General features: G+C 32.7%; 1 protein-coding gene across 1 annotated transcript; it reads right to left on the reverse strand.

Annotated features, from left to right (window-relative positions):
* Nucleotides 1–553: 553 nt before the first annotated feature.
* Nucleotides 554–17,042, reverse strand: LOC132755768 (transcriptional regulator ATRX-like). Its single transcript, XM_060746685.1, has 16 exons — nucleotides 16,905–17,042; nucleotides 16,137–16,317; nucleotides 15,480–15,617; nucleotides 14,888–15,063; nucleotides 14,032–14,271; nucleotides 13,030–13,211; nucleotides 11,784–11,845; nucleotides 10,198–10,378; nucleotides 9,293–9,482; nucleotides 8,699–8,817; nucleotides 7,615–7,792; nucleotides 6,963–7,148; nucleotides 6,107–6,269; nucleotides 5,481–5,614; nucleotides 4,923–5,027; nucleotides 554–3,930 (listed from the first exon to the last, which is right to left on the reverse strand). Exons 1-16 carry the CDS (start codon nucleotides 17,025–17,027, stop codon nucleotides 3,673–3,675), a joined length of 2,616 nt encoding a protein of 871 aa, XP_060602668.1. The 5' UTR covers nucleotides 17,028–17,042; the 3' UTR covers nucleotides 554–3,672.
* Nucleotides 17,043–19,570: the final 2,528 nt, after the last annotated feature.

Consider the following 19,570-nt stretch of genomic DNA (forward strand, 5'->3'; position numbering starts at 1 on the left):
AGTTTAGCCATTTGTAGACCATTTGTGAAGCTATCCTCTCTGGACACAAAAGAACTTAACTCTTGTTAAGCATTTTTGACATAATAGTGCCATTTTCTTCATCAATCTATTTTTTGACTGCTTCTTTTCATTGCTCTAGAGGTATTTCAACTTTACAGAATTTTTTGTATTAAATCATTACAATTTACATGGGACTGTCACAAAGTCAAATCAATGCAAGTTTGTTGAAGGAATGACCAAGTGGTGAATGCCTTGGACTAGAAGTCTGAGGATACCCCCTCCATGCATTGCTTCAGGCAAAAGCAGGTACATGTACCCCCTAGTTGAACCACCACTATTTAGTAAGATGACTGAATAGCTTTATCACATAGAAGAATCCAGTCCCAATTGGAATTTGAAGTGGTACGCAAGTTGTAAGTCTGCATTTCACCACTCAACCATGGAGACCTTTGGGTCCTACAGAAATAAAACAACATGCCTAGCCATGGAGACCCTTGGGGTCTAATGGAATCAACACATGTCTACAACCATTTATTCAACAACAAAACACATCTTTCCTTCAACTTTTATTAATTTTTTTTTAAGATGACAACAGCAAAAATAATTTACAACTGAAATGATTTAATATCAACTTCTATAAATAGATCATGGCATTCATCATTCTCATACCCATCATTTCCAACACCCCAATCTTCTGAACCATATAAAAATGGTATAATTGTATTCCCATTGAATGAAATAGCTTTACAAGATATCCGATGTCAATGAAGTTTGATTTAACTCGTAACTGTTATATAGCTGTATGCTCGGGGTATATTTTGTTTTTGAAATAATATTTTTATAAGAGACAGTCCCAAATGCAAAGCAGGAAAAGTATGTAAACAAATTTAGTATATGTCATTAAAAAAAAACCTACCTTAATTCTCCATCTATAGTAAATATTTATTTTTGAGAGTGTGTCTTTAAGCTAATAATTTCATACACAATCGCCTAAACTAAATTCTGTATAAACTAACTATAGTTGGTACTTTAAATTTGTCATTTATTCATCATGTTAGAAGCAAAGAATGATCAGCACATGACCTAACACAATTCAGAGATGAGTTGATACATAGAAGTTACTTATATCATAATGACATTGTAGAGGAATATAATGGATTGGATAATGATGTATGACAATAAATGCACCATTGAAAATACACAAAAAATAAACACCCCAAACCGCTTAGTTAAAGCCACAAATCACATCATCATCATCATCCATTTTATCTTGTGAAGGCAGATCACTGAGACATTGCTCTATATATGGTTCCATGCACAAACAATATTACACAGTCAAGCCATGACACCCTTTCAATTAAACCAATTAAACATTGTTATTAATACATAAAATGTAAGTAGTAGACACTAATTAATTAATCCAATTCGCTTTGATCATCATAATTGTATAATAATGATTTAAACCTTATCTACATAATATTAAAATTGATAATGATATAAAAATATATATAGTATGTGACAGTGAGTGGAATAATATTTTTATAAATCAAATCTACCAAGATGCACGATCCTTAATGTATGCATTAATCTTAATCTTGCATCTAGGTACTATAAAATACCTTAACAGTTCAATCATGTTATCTAAGAACAAAACACAAATCACATAGAAGAAAAACAAAATGTTCGAAAATTTCAACAGAGGCTAAACGCTAAATTTCAAAATTTTATTTAGTATTTTTATGAAAAGGATTTGTCATTGGATCAGATTTTAATACTGCTGTCAAATGATTTTGAAATTAATCGACAAACAGAATCAGATTCAGAACAGGAACTGTTGAATATTGACTGTATGTAAAATGAGCCGCATCACGACCAACATAATGGGTTTGCGACCAGCATGGATCCAGACCAGCCTGCGCAGTCTGACCAGGATCCATGCTGTTCGCTATCAGTTTCTCTACTTGTAATAGAGTTGATAAGTGAACAGCATGGATCCTGACCAGACTGCGCGGATATTGAAACCAGGTAAGATCATAAAGGGTTCTAATCAATAAATTTCTAATTTTATACCAAGAGTTTTTGTTTGCTGAAGATACAAGGGTCTTGGATTCTTTCCTTTCTTCTTACAACAAACACTATTTAAGAATTTGAATCAACATTTTATGTTGTTGTTTTTAACAACATTCTACTATACTAGAACCAGTCTTAAGATACTAGCATTTGATTGGCTGAAATGAGATTTAAAAATTTGAAATAGACCAATGGCAGTGTTAGATATACAATGATACATGTATTGTATCAGAGGGCATGGTTTTAATTTGCTAACACAATACTCTTACACTACCGGTACAATGAATGCCTGATTCATGTAATGATTTTTAATCTGTACATGTAAGTTATTTATTTCAAAATCATAATTATTATTCAAGGTAAATTGTATGAACTAACATGTTGTGATGATTAACGTGATGTCATCATATTTTATGAAATTAAACAAAAACAAAAATATGACTGAAATTGTATGGAAAGGGAACATATATCAAAAAAAGAACAAATTTTCAAACGGAATTAAAGAAAGCAAATGTGAAAATGAATTCTCAAACACAAAATAAAGGAAGGACAAATGTTAAAAAAAGCAATATTCTATAAATAGAAATTTATCAACACCATACACATGTTCAAGGTTGTTTAGATTATCACAGTTATAATGGCTGTAAGTAAAATCACTAGTACTGACTCAATAAAATATTTAACCTTATTTCTTAGCCTGCCAGAGGGGACCGAATCTAGCCACAACACCAGGCTAGACAAAGGTCAACACAACTGTTCTGTCTGATTATGGTCTACACAGTTTGCTATTTAGTTGGAACATATTTTGATATTTCCCCTAAAAATGATGAATGGTTTTGTCCAGATTGAAAGATGGGCGAGCTTATTTTATATTTTTAGCGGGATAACTGTTAATTCTTTGTTTAGATTATATAACCTGATAATAAAATCAACTTTAAAGTTAAAGTTTGCAAATTAAACAAGTACAACCCCACCCCCATTTAAAAAACAGTCTCCAAATTTACATTATATAATTCAATTATCCAAATAAAAACCAATCTTCTATTTGATATGCATGGACAAAACTTGCAAGCCTTTAAATGTATTGCCAATTATCCCAATTTCCAACAATACCTATTATAGCAATTCAAAGCATTTCATTTAAATTTTTTTAACCAAAGACAGAACCTCCTGTACACTGTTTAATATAGAATACAATACAAAATTCTTTCCATCTGTAAGAAATAAAGGATTAAAAATATGACAGTCCCAAGCAAACACTACAATGTTATCAAATAGCATAGCAAACAAATAGTTAAGACCTATAAGACCAATTAAAAGTTGTGTGCGATGACCATGAAATGCCATAAAACTTAGTGATTTGAAGGAAATGATGAATATCTGTAAACACTTCGTAGACTACATTAAAACTCACTACATTGTGGGCAACATGACAAAAATTGTCAAGATTTCAGACAGAGAATTAAAAATATCTTCAATAAGTTCATCTAAATAATATTAGAATAATTCTACATGAAATGATCTGTCCAACATATGCCCTTGTATTTCCAGACTTCAGCACTAGCATTCAATGTCTACGCTAAACTAAACTGTAAACAATCCTCATTTCTTTTGTTGATCGTTACTTAAATTAGTGTTTAAATTAGTGTTCATGCCACTAGCACGTATTTGTAGCTGACTCAATGTCTGTGGTCGGAGCGCCTGCGTCATCAATGACTGCATGCCAAGGTTAGGGCCAAGACCAGGGTTCGCGCCCATGCCGTACACTCTCTGCTGGTTGTTTATCATAGCTTGCTGACGCTGAATCTGCTGCTTTATCTGGTTCAAACGATTCAACTCGTTCATTCTCTGCTGCTCCAACTGTATAATACAAGTTTGTATACATTAACACATGTCTATTCGGGTTTTTTGTATGTTTCATACAAGGATTTGTGGAATACAAGTTTGTATACATTTACACATGTCTATATGCCTTTTTTTGTACGTTTCATACAAGGATTGGTGAATACAAGTTTGTATACATTTACACATGTCTATATGCCTTTTTTTGTATGTTTCATACAAGGATTGGTGGAATACAAGTTTGTATACATTTACACATGTCTATATGCTTTTTTGTATGTTTCATACAAGGATTGGTGGATACAAGTTTGTATACATTTACACGTCTGACATTTACACGTTTCTTTTTTGTATGTTTCATACAAGAATTTTTGTGTTTTTATACAAGTTTGTATACATTAACACATATCTATATGCTTTTTTGTATGTTTCATACAAGGATTTGTGTCATACAAGTTTGTATACAAACACATGGCCATACGTTTTTTTTGTATGTTTCATACAGGGATTTGTGTAAAACAAGTTACATTAACACATGTCTGAATTCTTTTTTGTTGGTTTTTTGTATGTTTCATACAAGAATTTGTTTCATACAAGTTTGTAGACATTAAGATTTGCCTGCATGCTAGAATTTTTTTTAGAAATAACAGCAACTTCTTTATTTATACCAATTGTCCTACAATGCATATAAACTTTTCAATTAAAAAGATTTTGAAAAAGTTGAATTATACAAGTTATCAGACATTGAATTCATATTTACGGACCTTCACAGACACACAATCTTTCCTGTTTTACATCTTTTCTCACTAGAATACAAATATCTATCTTTTTTTCAGTGACTTACAAAATTTACATAAAACTTAATCCTAAAACATATGTAATGGCTTTATAGAACGTTATAAACAAAATCGAACAGTCTAGATCTTTACCCAAATATATGCAAAACAAAATTCCTATAAAAGAATAGGGCAACAACAGTTTTTATAATGTTTTATTATAGACTAATTTACCTGTCTTCTCTGCAACTCCGACTGCTGCATGATCTGTTGTGTGAGAACTTGTCTCAATACAGCCTGTACACGCTGCTGGAATACCTCTGGTGGCAGGTTCGGGAACTGAAAAGGGGAGGTAACTTATACGTTAAACAAAACAGAAGTGGACTTATGTGTAACAATCACTTGATGTACAATGGAGCATGAGCTTTCAAATTAAAATTTAATTATTTTCAATGACTTAAATACAGTCATTTTTAATGACTAAAAATCATACATTGAATCATTATTTACACTTTGTACTGTATGAGTCTTCAAACCATTAATGTGTATTGATTTTTCATTTTTTTAATTGGCTTCGTAATACCAACTTATGTATCAATAACCTGCAGTACAGATATGACCCTTATATATACACTTCCTTTTAGATCAGACAAAATGTCATTCTGAATAAAGATAAGGATTTATATATTTGTAGAAATTCTCTGAAAAGAAAAAACAACAACAACAAAAATCCACTTAAAATGAAGAAAAAAAGGAGAAACAACTGAATTTTCAAAAACAAACATGACTTACCCTTGCTTTAAGATCCTGCACTATTTGTAGCACTGCAGCTTGACCAAGGTTAGCTTGACCCTGCATCAGTAGATTCTGCATGTTCATCTGCTGTGTAGCAAAAAGTGCCGGATTCAAGTGTGCACTTCCCATTGCTGGAACAAACCATTATGTTCATATTGAAAATTTGTGAGGTTGTTATGATACATGTATATTTAAAAGAAAACCTTTAAAAAGACGATAGTATTAAACCAATAATTATTTTCAATAGCTTACCATGCATAAAATATATTTATCATATACCAGTTGTGACTATTATAGTATAATAGTTTAAGTATACCCGAGTTACTTCCTTTACTTCATACTTAAATGGTTTAAAATGGTGTAAAAATGTTGACATCACACTTTATGAGTGTTATTTTACTATAAACAGTTCTTATTTTGGATATGTGATAAATAGAATATTATAATTATGTATATACTTCCAAATGTAAATTTTCTTTAAATTCATTCTGTGTTACTATAAATCCAAACTAACACAAACTTTTTGCTTTCCCAAATTAGCAATTTTAGCCATAATTCTTCCAAGGTTAAAACCACTTCCCAATATAGAGAAAACCCAAGATTATGTAAGATTTTATGTTTACCTTTATTAATGCCCTTCTTTTCATCTTCGTAATCTTCCCAGGCAGCCTTCTTCTCGTCTTCTGTCAGTTCTTGTGATACAACATTCTCGAGTAAAGAGTCGTGCTCGTGGTATGTCACGATCCATTCCTTGTTGTTTGTCATCAACTCAGCTAACATATGGTCCTATATCAACATTATTATTTAATGTTATTCTAACAGAAAACAAACTTTCCTACACATAATTATTACTACATTAACAGATTTATTTTAAACATTTTTTGTCTAATGCTTAATTTTGCAAGATTCCGTCAGCTAGTATCAAAGATGGTGCCAGTGGGTTAAACCTCATGATCTGTTGTTTCCTTGAAATGAAAAAACATAACAATCATTGTTTAAAACTGGTTTGTTCCATTAACAGACTCCATAGTGTGTATAATCCTATACTTTCTTATACAAATCAAACTTTAATAAACTATTCTAATAGTAATTACATGTGGCTATTGAGGAACTGCAACTATCACTTTCAATCACCACTATCACATTAAAAACTTTTAGTACATATTTGTAGCAATTTATTAGGCCCATTTTGAAGAAACTTGTGTCACTAAAGAAAAATAATGTAAAACACGTTTGATTAAATAGTTACGAATATCTCTGTAAAAAAAAGAGTAACACTTGAGTTATGGGGCCTGTGCTCATCATGTTGTCAGATAACCACAGAGAACAAGGTGTGAAGTATTAACTCATTCCTATCAGTAGTGTTAGAGATACCAACTTGCACATAAAAACTTAAGCAAGTATGAGGGTGATGCCAACCCCGGAGTGAGTACATTAGCTCTACCAATTTCTTAAATAGTCGAGGAAAAAAAACAGTACCTTTGGTAGTATAGGTAATGGCCGATCTTTTTTACTTGGATCATTGAGTCGATCTGGTTGAAACTTGTACAGTTCTTGAAGATCATTTGATGTGAAGTGACGCTCTATCTGATGCTCGTCAACAACTCTCTGTGACAACGACTGCTTTGTAACTTGACGTTCATAAATCTTCTCCTCCATTGTACCCTATACAACAAAAACAAATTTTACGAGTTCTAGCAGGGTTAACTTTTCTACAGGTTAAGGGAGGGAACTTTCCCTTAAATGTGAGTAAAAAAAACACTGTATTTCTACTAAAAGGAAAGAAAAAATTGAATAAAGTTTATATTATCAGAATATTTAAATATAGTTTCCATAAAAAATTTGCAGTAATTATTTTGTTATTATATCAGAAACAACCATGTTAAACTTAGACTAAGAATGGGACATTACGTGTTTAAAGTGACAACAATAGCCTTAAACCACCTAGTGATTAATTTTTGAATCAGGTCAGACTGTATGTCCGTACAATTTTAAACAGCTGTGTTTACAACTCAGTTACACAGCTGACAGCTCAATTTTTGTACACTGTATTAAGATTATAAGATAGCAATATCCATGTAATCAAACAAAAGTTCAATGACAAATCAGCACAGACAGAAAAATATCTCACCTGTGCTAGGAATCTATACACATATACTGGCTTCACTTGACCAAATCTGTACACACGGAAAATAGACTGGATATCATGTGATGGATTCCACGACGCATCAAATATGATAACTCTGTTAGCAGATACTAAATTTATACCTAGTGACCCAGCTTTTGTCGAGATCAGGAATAAACGTGCTCTGAAATAGAAATTTGCCATTATGAAAAAAATATCTTTACCATGTGACAAATTGTTTTGCAGCTTTTTGACGTTTAGTTCATGCAGACGGAACAGCTCAGCTAATACTGTCATACATAGACGTTTTGAGAATCAATTTTTTAGTATACGGAAATGAACATTTTTGCTCATATTTCCTGACACAAAATATCTGGAATTTTAAATTCGGTAAAATCAACACATTGAAATATCCTCTTATACAGTATATCATTGTCACAATATATGTATATCGATTTTCCTGCCTTACTTTTCAAGATGCTACCCTTAGTATGTTATTTGAGTCACACAAAGTCATGTAAGTTGAAGCTACTACTAAGTTCCTCAAGTTGAATAGATTATTTACATACAAGAAAATTCTTAAATCCTCACATGACCAGCACAACAGTATAGAGTAAATGCCTGGTTAAAACAAACCATACACATATTATCATCTGTACCATTGTAATCCCTACAGAAAAACCTACTTATAGAGGATTTAATTACTTATTTGGTTTATTAATACTGGAATTACATTGAAAAATCTTGAGAAAATCTCATGCTTTTTGCCCAAAGTTGTAACCTTACAGTGAAACATATATGTACATGGTACTAAAATAATTTGAACTCATTTATCATTGACAGGCCGTTGTTTCTGTCAAATGAATAAAATTACAATTTGTTCCATCGGCTGACTAACATTCTCATACAAAATGGTTTGTTAATTATTTTTGGAATATAATGTCCAATTTTCCCAAGTATATGCAATTTGTCATGAAAACAAATAACAGATCATGTAAACTTCATTTTTCCTACACACACAACTTTGCATATCACAAACATGGCGAAGCATGGTGAAAAGGAAACAAGATCAATAGTTTAAATTCATTACCTGTAATTTTCAGGATCATTAAACATATCTTGTGATGCTTTTCTATGCTGCGAGTTTGTAGATCCATCCATTCTAAAATAATCGAGTCCCTTACTCCAGGATTTACCATACTGAGAAAACTGTAATAGTACAATATATAAAACCATAAGACAATAGCCAAAATCTTACTTTGTTTCAATAATAGACCTGCCATGCCTTTTATAGGGCATACTCCATAAATAATATAAGGACTGAAGTACCAGATTTTGACTGAAGTACCAGATTTTTACTCAGATTTCAACACATTTTGGTCATTTCTTAGCAGTTGGTCCTGACATCTAAATGATTTTCCTTGACAAGTGGCTAGTAATAACCTATTTCTCTACAAGCGACTGACTACTTATCACACATGACTTCTGAATGAGTGGTGACAAACAAATCACCAAAAGTCTCCAATGCCCGAGATCAATTTTTCTTGATTATCAGTTGTATAGAGTTGTCAGGAAATATAAAGCATTGATTAAAATAATGAGCAGTGAAGACCGGCATAATCCTTGCAGCACATCATTTTATCATTGACATTAACATTCACAGAATTATTTAACAAATACATACTCTTTCTTTATTTTTCTCCTCTTGAGTCTTTTCTGCACCATTTTCCTTCGGCACCTCAGTACTCGACTCACCAGATGTCGATGGTTTGTTAGCATCGGTCGTGTCATTTACAGGGTTGTTTGCCTCGTCAATCTTCGTCAAGAAATCTTCTATAATATCTAACGACAGCAAACTCTGACTAAATACCAATCTGAAATGATACATTTATATATGTAAATACAGAGACGTAAAAACAATGAAAGGTTATTGGTCTACTCTTTCCTTGCTTAATTTGAATAATTGCTTGTAGTGCTTTGTATTAAGGGCAGTCAACTGTGAGCAATTTTGTATCAAACTGCTAAAATAAAGCAGCTGTCTGGGGCAACATGAGACTGTACTGATGTTTGATTTCCATATATCGTCAGCTAAGTGCAGTAACAGAATGAGTCCTTCTAAATTTAATAAGAGATAATCAGTTATTGCACTAAAGTTATGATATCTTCATACTGATGACTTAGATCAATTATTATCATGTCTGCACTCAAAGAGTTAGTTAACTGTTTATGCACATGAAATTTAACAAAAAATCTATTAACAGAGCAAAACCATTTTTCTTGGTTAGTTCTTCTAAATCATAACCCATGTTCCATCACTACCATCACTGTAACACAAAATATAGGGGGTATATTTATTTTGCAAATAACTTTCAAACAGTTACCCCCTTTTTTTGACAATGAAGACAGACTTCAGGCAGAATTCAGCGAATAGGGAAATAAAATCTATAGGAACTAAAGAAATAGTTTGGCGAAATCATATGTTTTGTCTCCAGAAAAGCATTATCAACAATATAAAACTTACGCTTGATTTTGAAAAGAAAAAGTTCATAAAGAAACAGACCATAATAGAGGAAAAGACTAAATACTTACACTTTATCACCAATATCTTCACACATTTTCAGGATTTCAAACATTAAGGTCATTTTCCCACTAAGTTCAAGTCTAAACTCATCCTCCTCCTTCACAAACTCCGCCCACCATTCTGATGTCACTTCCTTTGGTCCCGTACTGTATCCCATATCTTCCATCCAAGAGGAACCAGCTCCTTCTTCTGTTAAAATATTTGTAAAATACTCAGTGTTACTAGGAGCTTGGATTTAAATATTATTATTCACTGTTTCTAGGAGCTTGGATTTTGATTTTTATTTGATGGTGAGGTTTTAAGTCACACCGTCAAAGCCATATGGATATTTTGAAGGGAAAGTTTAAGATAACAATCATGTATGTTCAATCACTTACAGAGATTCTCTTGTTATATGAAGAAATGACAAAATTGGTACTTAACTTTTGAGAGAAAAAAGATATGAAAACAACATTACATTTTACTCCAAAGTATAGCAATTACTTTTCACACAATAAGTCTCAAAAAAGTTTTCCTAAATAAGTATATAAAGCATGTGGCCCCTGAGGTAAGGCCAATATTGACCCAAGGTGCATGATTAATACCAGTTATGCCTGCGTCCACAAAGACATGTAACACGCCAAATATCGAAGTTCTGTGCATTGTAGTTTTACATAAAAAGTCTCAAATATGTATGTCCAATATAAATCTTTTCAAGCTAAATATCTAAGCTCTAGACATTGTATTTTCACACAATAAAACTTAAATGTGTTTTCCTAAAAATCAAGCAATCCCCAGGCCCCATGTTCACTAAGAAAAGATCAGGATCAGGATCAAGTGATCCTGATTTTATTTTCACTGTTTAATGTTACTAAAATTATTTGTGTTTTGTTGAATTAAATTGTAAATATTCAAAATGTAAAAATATGCTGATTTGCAAAGAAAACTAACTTTTTTGGGATAAAATCAACAAATAACAAAACAAATACAAAAATATTTGGATCAAAATAAGGATCAATTTTAGGATCAGGATCAATATTTGGATCAACTGTAAAATACCCATATCTTGCAAAATTAACAATTAATTTATTCTAAAATTTCATATACTTGCTATTTCAAGTCCAGTTTTATCAAATTTATAATTAGAAATATCTATGAGGATTGACAATCAAGAATATTAGGGTTTTTAAATTTGATCCTGATCTTGATCCTGATCCTTAAATCTTTGTGAACACGGGGCCAGGACGGGGCGAAGTCTAGTCTCAGGAAGCCAAAAACCTTTGTTCTTCACATCGTCACATTATAAGTTATACTTCTGCCAAAATTTTGAAATTGATACAAAATGACAAAGTGTGACCTTGTCTTAAGAAAGGTCAAACCTGCGCTCTGCAGATTGTGCCATTATGGTTAACATTTCTGCTAAGCAGTTTCAATTTCCTTCCACCGGTCCAAATGATGCAGACCAGACACAAGATTGCAAACAGACGGACGGACAACCAGGTGCGTAACAATATGTACCCAAAATTTTTGTGGGCGAATAAAAAGCTATGCATTCATGTTCTATTGTAAAATTCAAGTTCACAAAACAGTTTATTAAAAGAATCAATGCCTTTACCATTTCCTCTACGTTTAGACGTCCACTTCTTCACAACTTCATCTGGATTTTCTTTCTTTGAACTGAAAATAACAAATAGATACAAAGTGTTATACGATCAATTATAGCCTTAATTCATCTTTAGAAGGCTAAACAGCATATACCCTTCAATCTGTAAGAAACATTTATACTTTTTAGAGAAAATTTCAAAATATGAGCTGACTCAGTAACTTATAGCGCAGAACATGATCAGTCAGCACGCAGATGGGAATATTCCTGAGCTGCCAGTTAACTATTTATATCTTTAAATACATAAATCAGAAAGTATGACAATAGGAGATGCAGCCCCAAATTCCCTATAACAGTGGCAAAATTACATACTTAAATACATTATAAAGGTAAAATGTTAAATAAATAATAAATATATATGAGCCGTGTCATGACAAAACCAACATAGTGGTTTTGCGACCAGCATGGATCCAGACCAGCCTGCGCATCCGCGCAGTCTGATCAGGATCCATGCTGTTCGCTGTCAGTTTCTCAACTTGTAATAGAGTTGACAAGCGAACAGCATGGATCCTGATCAGACTGCGCGGATGCGCAGGCTGGTCTGGATCCATGCTGGTCACAAACCCACTATGTTGGTTTTGTCATGACACGGCTCATAATTATGATAATAGTATCATAACTATTTAAGTTTCACAAACCTTTGACAAGGGTAACTAATTGACAAGGATTTCAATGTCACTGTCATCTTTACATAAAGACCTTGGCTCTATCTCTACCATATTTAACAAATCAAGGCTCACTTTTTTTTTTTAAGTTATTGCTCGCACAAGGATTTTGCCCAATGTTCTTATTGATTGACATGCCAAGGAATGGAAAAGAAATGGCCAATCCTTTTATTATTTTCTTTCTTTGTATAAAGGACTAAGGCTCCTTATTCTACTGTTACAGAATGAACAATTGTTTCTTTTTGTTTTCTTTACTTCATTTCTTATGCAACGCTGGATGGACAAAATCATCACAATATGTTTCCTTACTTTCAAAGTAGTGGCATATTCCAAGAAATTAAGAATTGGTAGTAAGGATAGTAAAGATAATTCTTAAAATCCAAAATCATGGTTGAAATTTTGTTTAAAATGGCACCCGAGTCTTCCTACTGTAACGCCTGGCAAGAACCCACATAACCTATTTGGTATCAGTGCATCTTTTACCCCTTAAACACAAAATATGAAACGAAGATAAACAAACAAGCAAAACTTACTCTTCATCAGAAGACGAGCTCCCCTTGTCACCTCTTGTTTTTCTCTTCTTCTTCTTTTTATCATTAGTGCTCTCGTCACCTGAAGAATTATCTTCTGAAGTGGTCGAGTCATCAACGAAGGAATCTTCATCACTGCCACTGTCTTGGATGAATGAGTCATCATCTTCATCATCAAACTGACGCTAAAATTTCAAATATAAAACACTATCGATGAGTCTTACCTAACAATTTCAAATATAAACCTGCTAAAAAAATAAATTCCACATTTCAACAAAATTGTTTGTAAAGGTTATATTGGTGACTTTCCAGTTTTACTGGTGGAGGAAGAAGACTGGCTGGTGGAGGAAGAAGACATGTGTGTCTAAGTGCATTATTTCAGGCACGAGCAAATGCCCGAGTAGAACAACTGACCTGTTAGCTTACGGTAAAGCTTCCTCACATAAAAGAATCCATTCCTGACAAGATTCTAGCCCGCAGTGGCGATTTGAAGCCAATGGCTTGAAGCCTTCATTTCAATAACAGGAAATACATTAAAACTAAAGAGAGAAAATTATTATGGGGAATTTAAAGTGGTCCCTAAAGACATGTCCCTTAATACAAATGCATGCTTTAGCAAGTTAGACTACACACCTTTTCAGTAACAAGCATAATATTATACAGGCAGAAGGAGTCTATATCATTACAAGTACTTTTTTTTTTTATCTCACAACACAGTATAGGTCATATGGTGACTATCCAGCAAGACCTCAGGAGCCCTTCCTTGCATTATTTCAGGCACAAAAGGCACCTGAGTTGAATCACCGATATTCCGTTAGCTAGCTTCCTCATATGAAAGAATCCATAGTCCTTGTCGGGATTCGATCCAACAGCAGTGAGGGGCAAGCAGTAACATGAAAAAGTTACATTTATCAATCACATCAAAAACTTTATTCATTTCATTAGTCTAAAGTACATTACACAGCATGATATAATAATAATCTCTTGAAAGTTACAAGAATATACCTTATTTTCCTGCCTAATCTCGTCCAGTTTTAGCACCCATGGATGAGTCCATATTCTCATTAATGCCTGATAGTCAGTGAAGAGTCGTGCCCCTTTACTCTTTATATCCCCAGTTCCACCAAGGGAGTTCATAGACAGGTAATTCTCATACAAAGTCATCTGTACTTCAGACAATCGTACTGAGATCACATACTCAAACTTTGGTGGCAAATATTTGGTGAGGGCTGAATAATCTTTCCTCTGGAGAAAAAAACACAACATATTATTCATCATTTTTAATTATATTGGATATAATAGTATTAATATCAATTGAAGGAACATTCTTTTAATACTTTTTTGATAAGAACATTCAGTCACACACGTCTAGTCATAGAAAGATAATCAACTTCCATTGAAATATATTTCTTAGTTAGTAATTGTACATGACTGGATAATTATAAAGAGTTCATCTCCTCAAAGCTACAACCTGATCTTTTTTAATTTGATATGGCAATAACGAATGTGTGACATTGAACAGAATACTGTTTGAAGCATTTTTTGACCTAGAAATCCTGAAACAAAAACAACATCAAATCTGATGAGGTACTTCTTTCATACATGATTATGATCAACAATATTTGCACTGTAACAACCCTTACCAAACAAAAAAATGCTCAAACAAGGCCCAATTGCTTTCTATATCCAAGATTGTCAAAAAAAAAACTTTTCTAATTTTAGAGGAAAAGTTAAAAACATAAACAAATTCAGCAACATAAAGGTAACAATATTGCACTGTAACAATTTACTACCAACAGAAAAATTTCTTCAAAAAGATCATTGACATGAACATATTCCAAGTAATTAACAAAAACATTACCTGTACGCAGCCTGCCAACAATTCGTGAAGTATATGTGCCCTATGTTTCATCAGTTTCACATCAAATGGTGTCGAGTCACTACACTGACCGTTAGTAATTGGATTACAGAATCGGTTGTTGAATTCTTTCCTTGTACCTAACAGTGACGGCTTCACAAAGTCAACCATACAGTGATCTGTTGATAAAATTACATAACAAGTAAAATACTTGCCATTTCCCACGAATACCTCTCAGGATGGTAGGTAAATTCCTTTTTTCCCCTAAAAGAACATTGTCTAAGATCATTTGAAGTAACTAGTCAATTTGATATAATGGTTGAATCGTGACCATGTTTTCATCTTTTGAATAACTCAGAAAGAAAACGTCACGTACATTTGTATAATTTACTCAAAGTAAAAAATATTACAATCAATTTTAGTAAACGACAAAATATATATCGTACATTGTGACATTTTGGTGTCGACATATTTTCAATATACATCACTCATAATTTTTTAATGTGTACACATTCTTTCTTTTTTTTATAACCAGTCAACTGTTGCATTTTTTTTCTTACTCAATAAAACTTCATTTCAAAACTGAACTACTCACATTCTCCCAGGTTATTTTGTAGCGGTGTTCCAGTCAGTACGATTCTCCGCCGTGAATCAATCTTTGTCATTGCCTTGGATAATGATGTAGCGTCATTCTTTAATATATGACCTTCATCACATACAATGAGATCTGGACCTGATAATTATAATATAAACAACAGTGTTTCAGTCTATGCTGTAAATCTCAAGCCTTTTGTACAAGACCAGAAAATAATTATATCTCCTATAAGGAAAAGTATGAAAATCTATTTTTAGCCTCAGTGACCTTGACTCACAATTTTATGTTTATCTGTATGTGTAATGCTGTAATAAGACTAAGAAGATATTTTCCCTCTGTTTTAATATATTAGTAGGCAAACTTAACTAACTAAATAGTAGCTGGGACCTAGAAGTTAAGGTATCTGCCTCTCACCCCATGGACTGTGGGTTTGAGCCGCACTTGGGTTACAACCATGTTTTCTCATGTGACACCAGTTCAGATTAGAATATTATTTAATTTTCAAAAATGATTCATTTAAGTTGCAAGACCATGATTCAAATTCATCCTTCACCATAGATTAAGTTTCAAATAATATTCACTAAAAGTAAATTAAATCCAATTTGGATATGGATAAAATTACCAACAAATCTTGCACCAAGACAAGTTTTATTTTACCTGGTTCTGCTAAGGTTTCGTAAAAGATTTTTTTCTGTTTCTTGTTTTTACAGTGACTTCCGTTCACGAGATTTCTGTACATGTCGTAACCGAGGATCATGACACCGGCACCACCTTCGTGCCATTCCTTTAACATCTGAGCACGCTCAAAGTTCTGCTTTACCCTAGACATCTCATATACCTGATAAAAAAACACAGGTTAAAAATTCACACTTCAATTTTTTTTCTGACAACATCAACCCCTAACAACAATACTCAACGTATTGAAATTTACATAGTGAAGCCATTCTTTATCTATGCCTTAATTAACGAAACACACTTATCAAACATCAATTATATTTGTAGGTTGTTTTATAACTTAAAATTTCTCCTGTTCTACAAGTTATTGCGGGTAAAAGTTATCTAATATTTAAAAGAGCTAAGCGTGCAGTGTTTATGCTTGTCAGTTAAAAATTTCAAGTTAAAAAGGTCACAGTTCTATAACTATCGAATTCAGCCTTATGCCCCTTGTCTAACAACAGCACCTTGTCATGATAAACAAATATTCCAAAGTTACATGTTGATATCTTTTTAAATGTTTAAATAACAGGCTAAATTTAAGTTTTTGCATGACAACAACATGGCCACTGCTATCATAATAGCTCGACCGTTTCTTCAAAACAGACAAGCCTAAAAAAAATTTCTTAATTAGAAGCTATTAGAAATTAATCAATTAAATATAAAGAACTATATACTTGTAAATAGAATACTTGTAAATTCTATACAAACCTCAATTTCAAAGTCAACATCTGAGAGCCATATCTCAAACTCATTCACCCAATTCAAGGTTGTATTCAATGGGCATACCACCAAACATTTAGTCATCTTGGTTAACTTTACATTTGATAACATTGTATGCACAAATGTGATGACCTAGAAAAAAATTTTGTTCATACATTGTTAAAGTTCCGTTCATAATAAGAACAGGTGGTGTCGAAGCAAATTACTAATGAAGGAAAATCACCTTTTCAACTACAATAACGTATGCCTTTTGGATGAACATTCATAGTTATTTTTCTCTACCGCTTCTGTACCCAAGTGACTTTATAGGTGTTGCAAGGTTACTAATTCTTCATATATATAATAATATGTCGCAGGAATAACAGATTAATAACAGGTACATATTTTTCTACAACCCACGTTAACATTGTTCTTTAATAATTAACGATCATTAATATGTTAAAAAGTTTATTGTGTAATTTTCACAGCCTAGCCTATGATTCATTGGATACTTAACTGCTTTTGGAACCATACTGTGTGAGGCAAGTTTGATTTTACGAGTTACTCTACTTTCTAATCTTTTTTAAGGAGAAATGGGACTGTTCATATAAGGGCGTGAACATCACAAGACCTCCTCAACTTATAATACATGGAGCTAGATCAAATAAGCACAGCTTATATTACTGCCTAGAAACCGATCGTTCAGATAATAAGGACAATTATAAAATCTATAAACACAGCTATTCGTCAAGAATATTGTAAATGGGAGAATAATTTCCAATTTAAATCTAAAATAGTAATTAATAACTTGTTGCTCATAAAAAGATTGATTCCCATAGTTTTATTAGAGTGTGCTGCATGAGGGTACAAATGGTCTTTCCAATTTTTATCATCTCAAGGCCCTAAGTCCGGTATTGGCTGTACTATAAGCAAACAATAACGTTTCAATACTAACACCAATTTCATAAAAAACCGTGTCACGACCTTTAGACTCATAGTCTAATCCCAGGCGCAAGATTTAAAACAATTTAACAATCATCCTTAATAAAACTAAAAACTGAATTGCCAGCTTGCCATTTTAAATATATAGTTTCACACAGAGCATACTTTACGACCTAGATGTTAGTTATCTCTGCTGACACTCATTATATACAATAGTGACATACTCGATTAATTGGCTCTTATTCCAGGCATAACAGATGAGGGCCCTGAATCATCAGTACACTGTCCCTTTTCTCTTCTTTCGAGTCTCGCGTACAACTCTCTAACAACAACAAGTTAACATAATTATCCTGACAGCTGAAATCAAAATTATATGACATGTATAATAGTAGGGAAACAGAGATGGGTTCACATTTCTCATGCAGTCCTGCATGAAACATTTAGATAAAACCTCAAGCTATTACTGCCTTAAGATATAGATGACTACATAGAGATTCCTAATTTGTAAAATATTTAGTTATGATTATTACAGTACTGGTATTATAGCTCTTATATCTCAGACACGTTGCATATAGTAAATACAGAGCCTGGGATATGTAGATTGTGTCTAAGTTACTTGCTGATCAAAATGCCATGTTAAGAGTTATTGACTTAGCCTTCTTATTCAGGCTCTCATAATAAGTGTGTTGAAGTTTTCAACTGCTATTTCTTTTCATAACTTAAGGAGAATAGCCTACTTGCAGATCCAAAAATAAACATAAAGTTTTGCCAACTGAGTCACGAATTTTCTGAGTGACGCTGGTGTGTGGATTACATATATCAGCTCCTCAAAACAGTCTAAAAAATCAATACAGATAAATAATTTCTTAATATTGAATTTCAAATTTCATAAATAATCTTTTATTTGTATTTTCCTTTCAACTACTGGAGGGTATTTTATTCTTATATATATTTATTCCGTGTTTTTAAACTTTTCTATAAGTTCAGAGTCTCCTCTTCAATCAGTATTTTCTTCTTTTCCTTATCCATTTCCAGTACACATTTGGTTGTTACAGGAACTTTCCTCGGTGATCCGAGAATCTTTGCGATACTGTCTCTAGCTGCTCTTCTCTAGGCTTGTGTCATTGTCTCTCTATCTGTACCCTCGTGGAAAAGGCTCCTCTCCTCTTCTCACCTCTCTGAACTTTCAACATACGTGTTTACTGAAACATATAATTACGATTATTATTTTAGTTTATATTTTTCAATACGTCCGAATATAACTCTGTTATTTCTTGTTCTCCTCAACTGCTACTCCCACATCAATTTATGACATCCACTCTCATGGAAAAAATTTTGTTGATTTTTAGATAAATTTGTAAACGTTAAACAGCTGTAGGCCAACAAATTTTTAGGATTGTAGGTTGCTTTACATTTTCTCTAATACCGTTTATTTTCTAATAAATGCATCCTAAGATGTAACTAAATTATTTCCGAATAAGGGGTGGAGCTATAAAATTTTAAAAGAAAACAAATAACAACAAACAAACAGAACAATTGTGCAACAAAACCACCATAGGTTCTCCAGCTACTATATAATATGCTTATACCTTATCACAAAAGTCCATGCTTACAATGGATTCATTACATAGGTTTATATTGTAGCGTTTTTTTCGCATGCGTTATTTACATGCATCGCAGAATCACTGTACATAGGTACAATATGGCCAACTTTGCCAAGCTTTACTGGTGGA

The sequence above is a fragment of the Ruditapes philippinarum genome, unplaced genomic scaffold (assembly GCF_026571515.1).
Source record: "Ruditapes philippinarum isolate M1 unplaced genomic scaffold, ASM2657151v2 ctg3229_1_1_1_1, whole genome shotgun sequence".
NCBI classification, from domain to species: domain Eukaryota; kingdom Metazoa; phylum Mollusca; class Bivalvia; order Venerida; family Veneridae; genus Ruditapes; species Ruditapes philippinarum.

Excerpts from the sequence above, each read along its gene's own strand:
- LOC132755768 (XM_060746685.1), bottom strand. The coding sequence starts at position 17,027 with ATGTTATCAAATGTAAAGTTAACCAAGATGACTAAATGTTTGGTGGTA. Across the intron at positions 16,318-16,904 it reads ATGTTGACTTTGAAATTGAG|GTATATGAGATGTCTAGGGT; the intron begins GTTTGTATAGAA and ends TTTTTTTATCAG. Across the intron at positions 15,064-15,479 it reads ACAAAATAACCTGGGAGAAT|ATCACTGTATGGTTGACTTT; the intron begins GTGAGTAGTTCA and ends TTTTATCAACAG.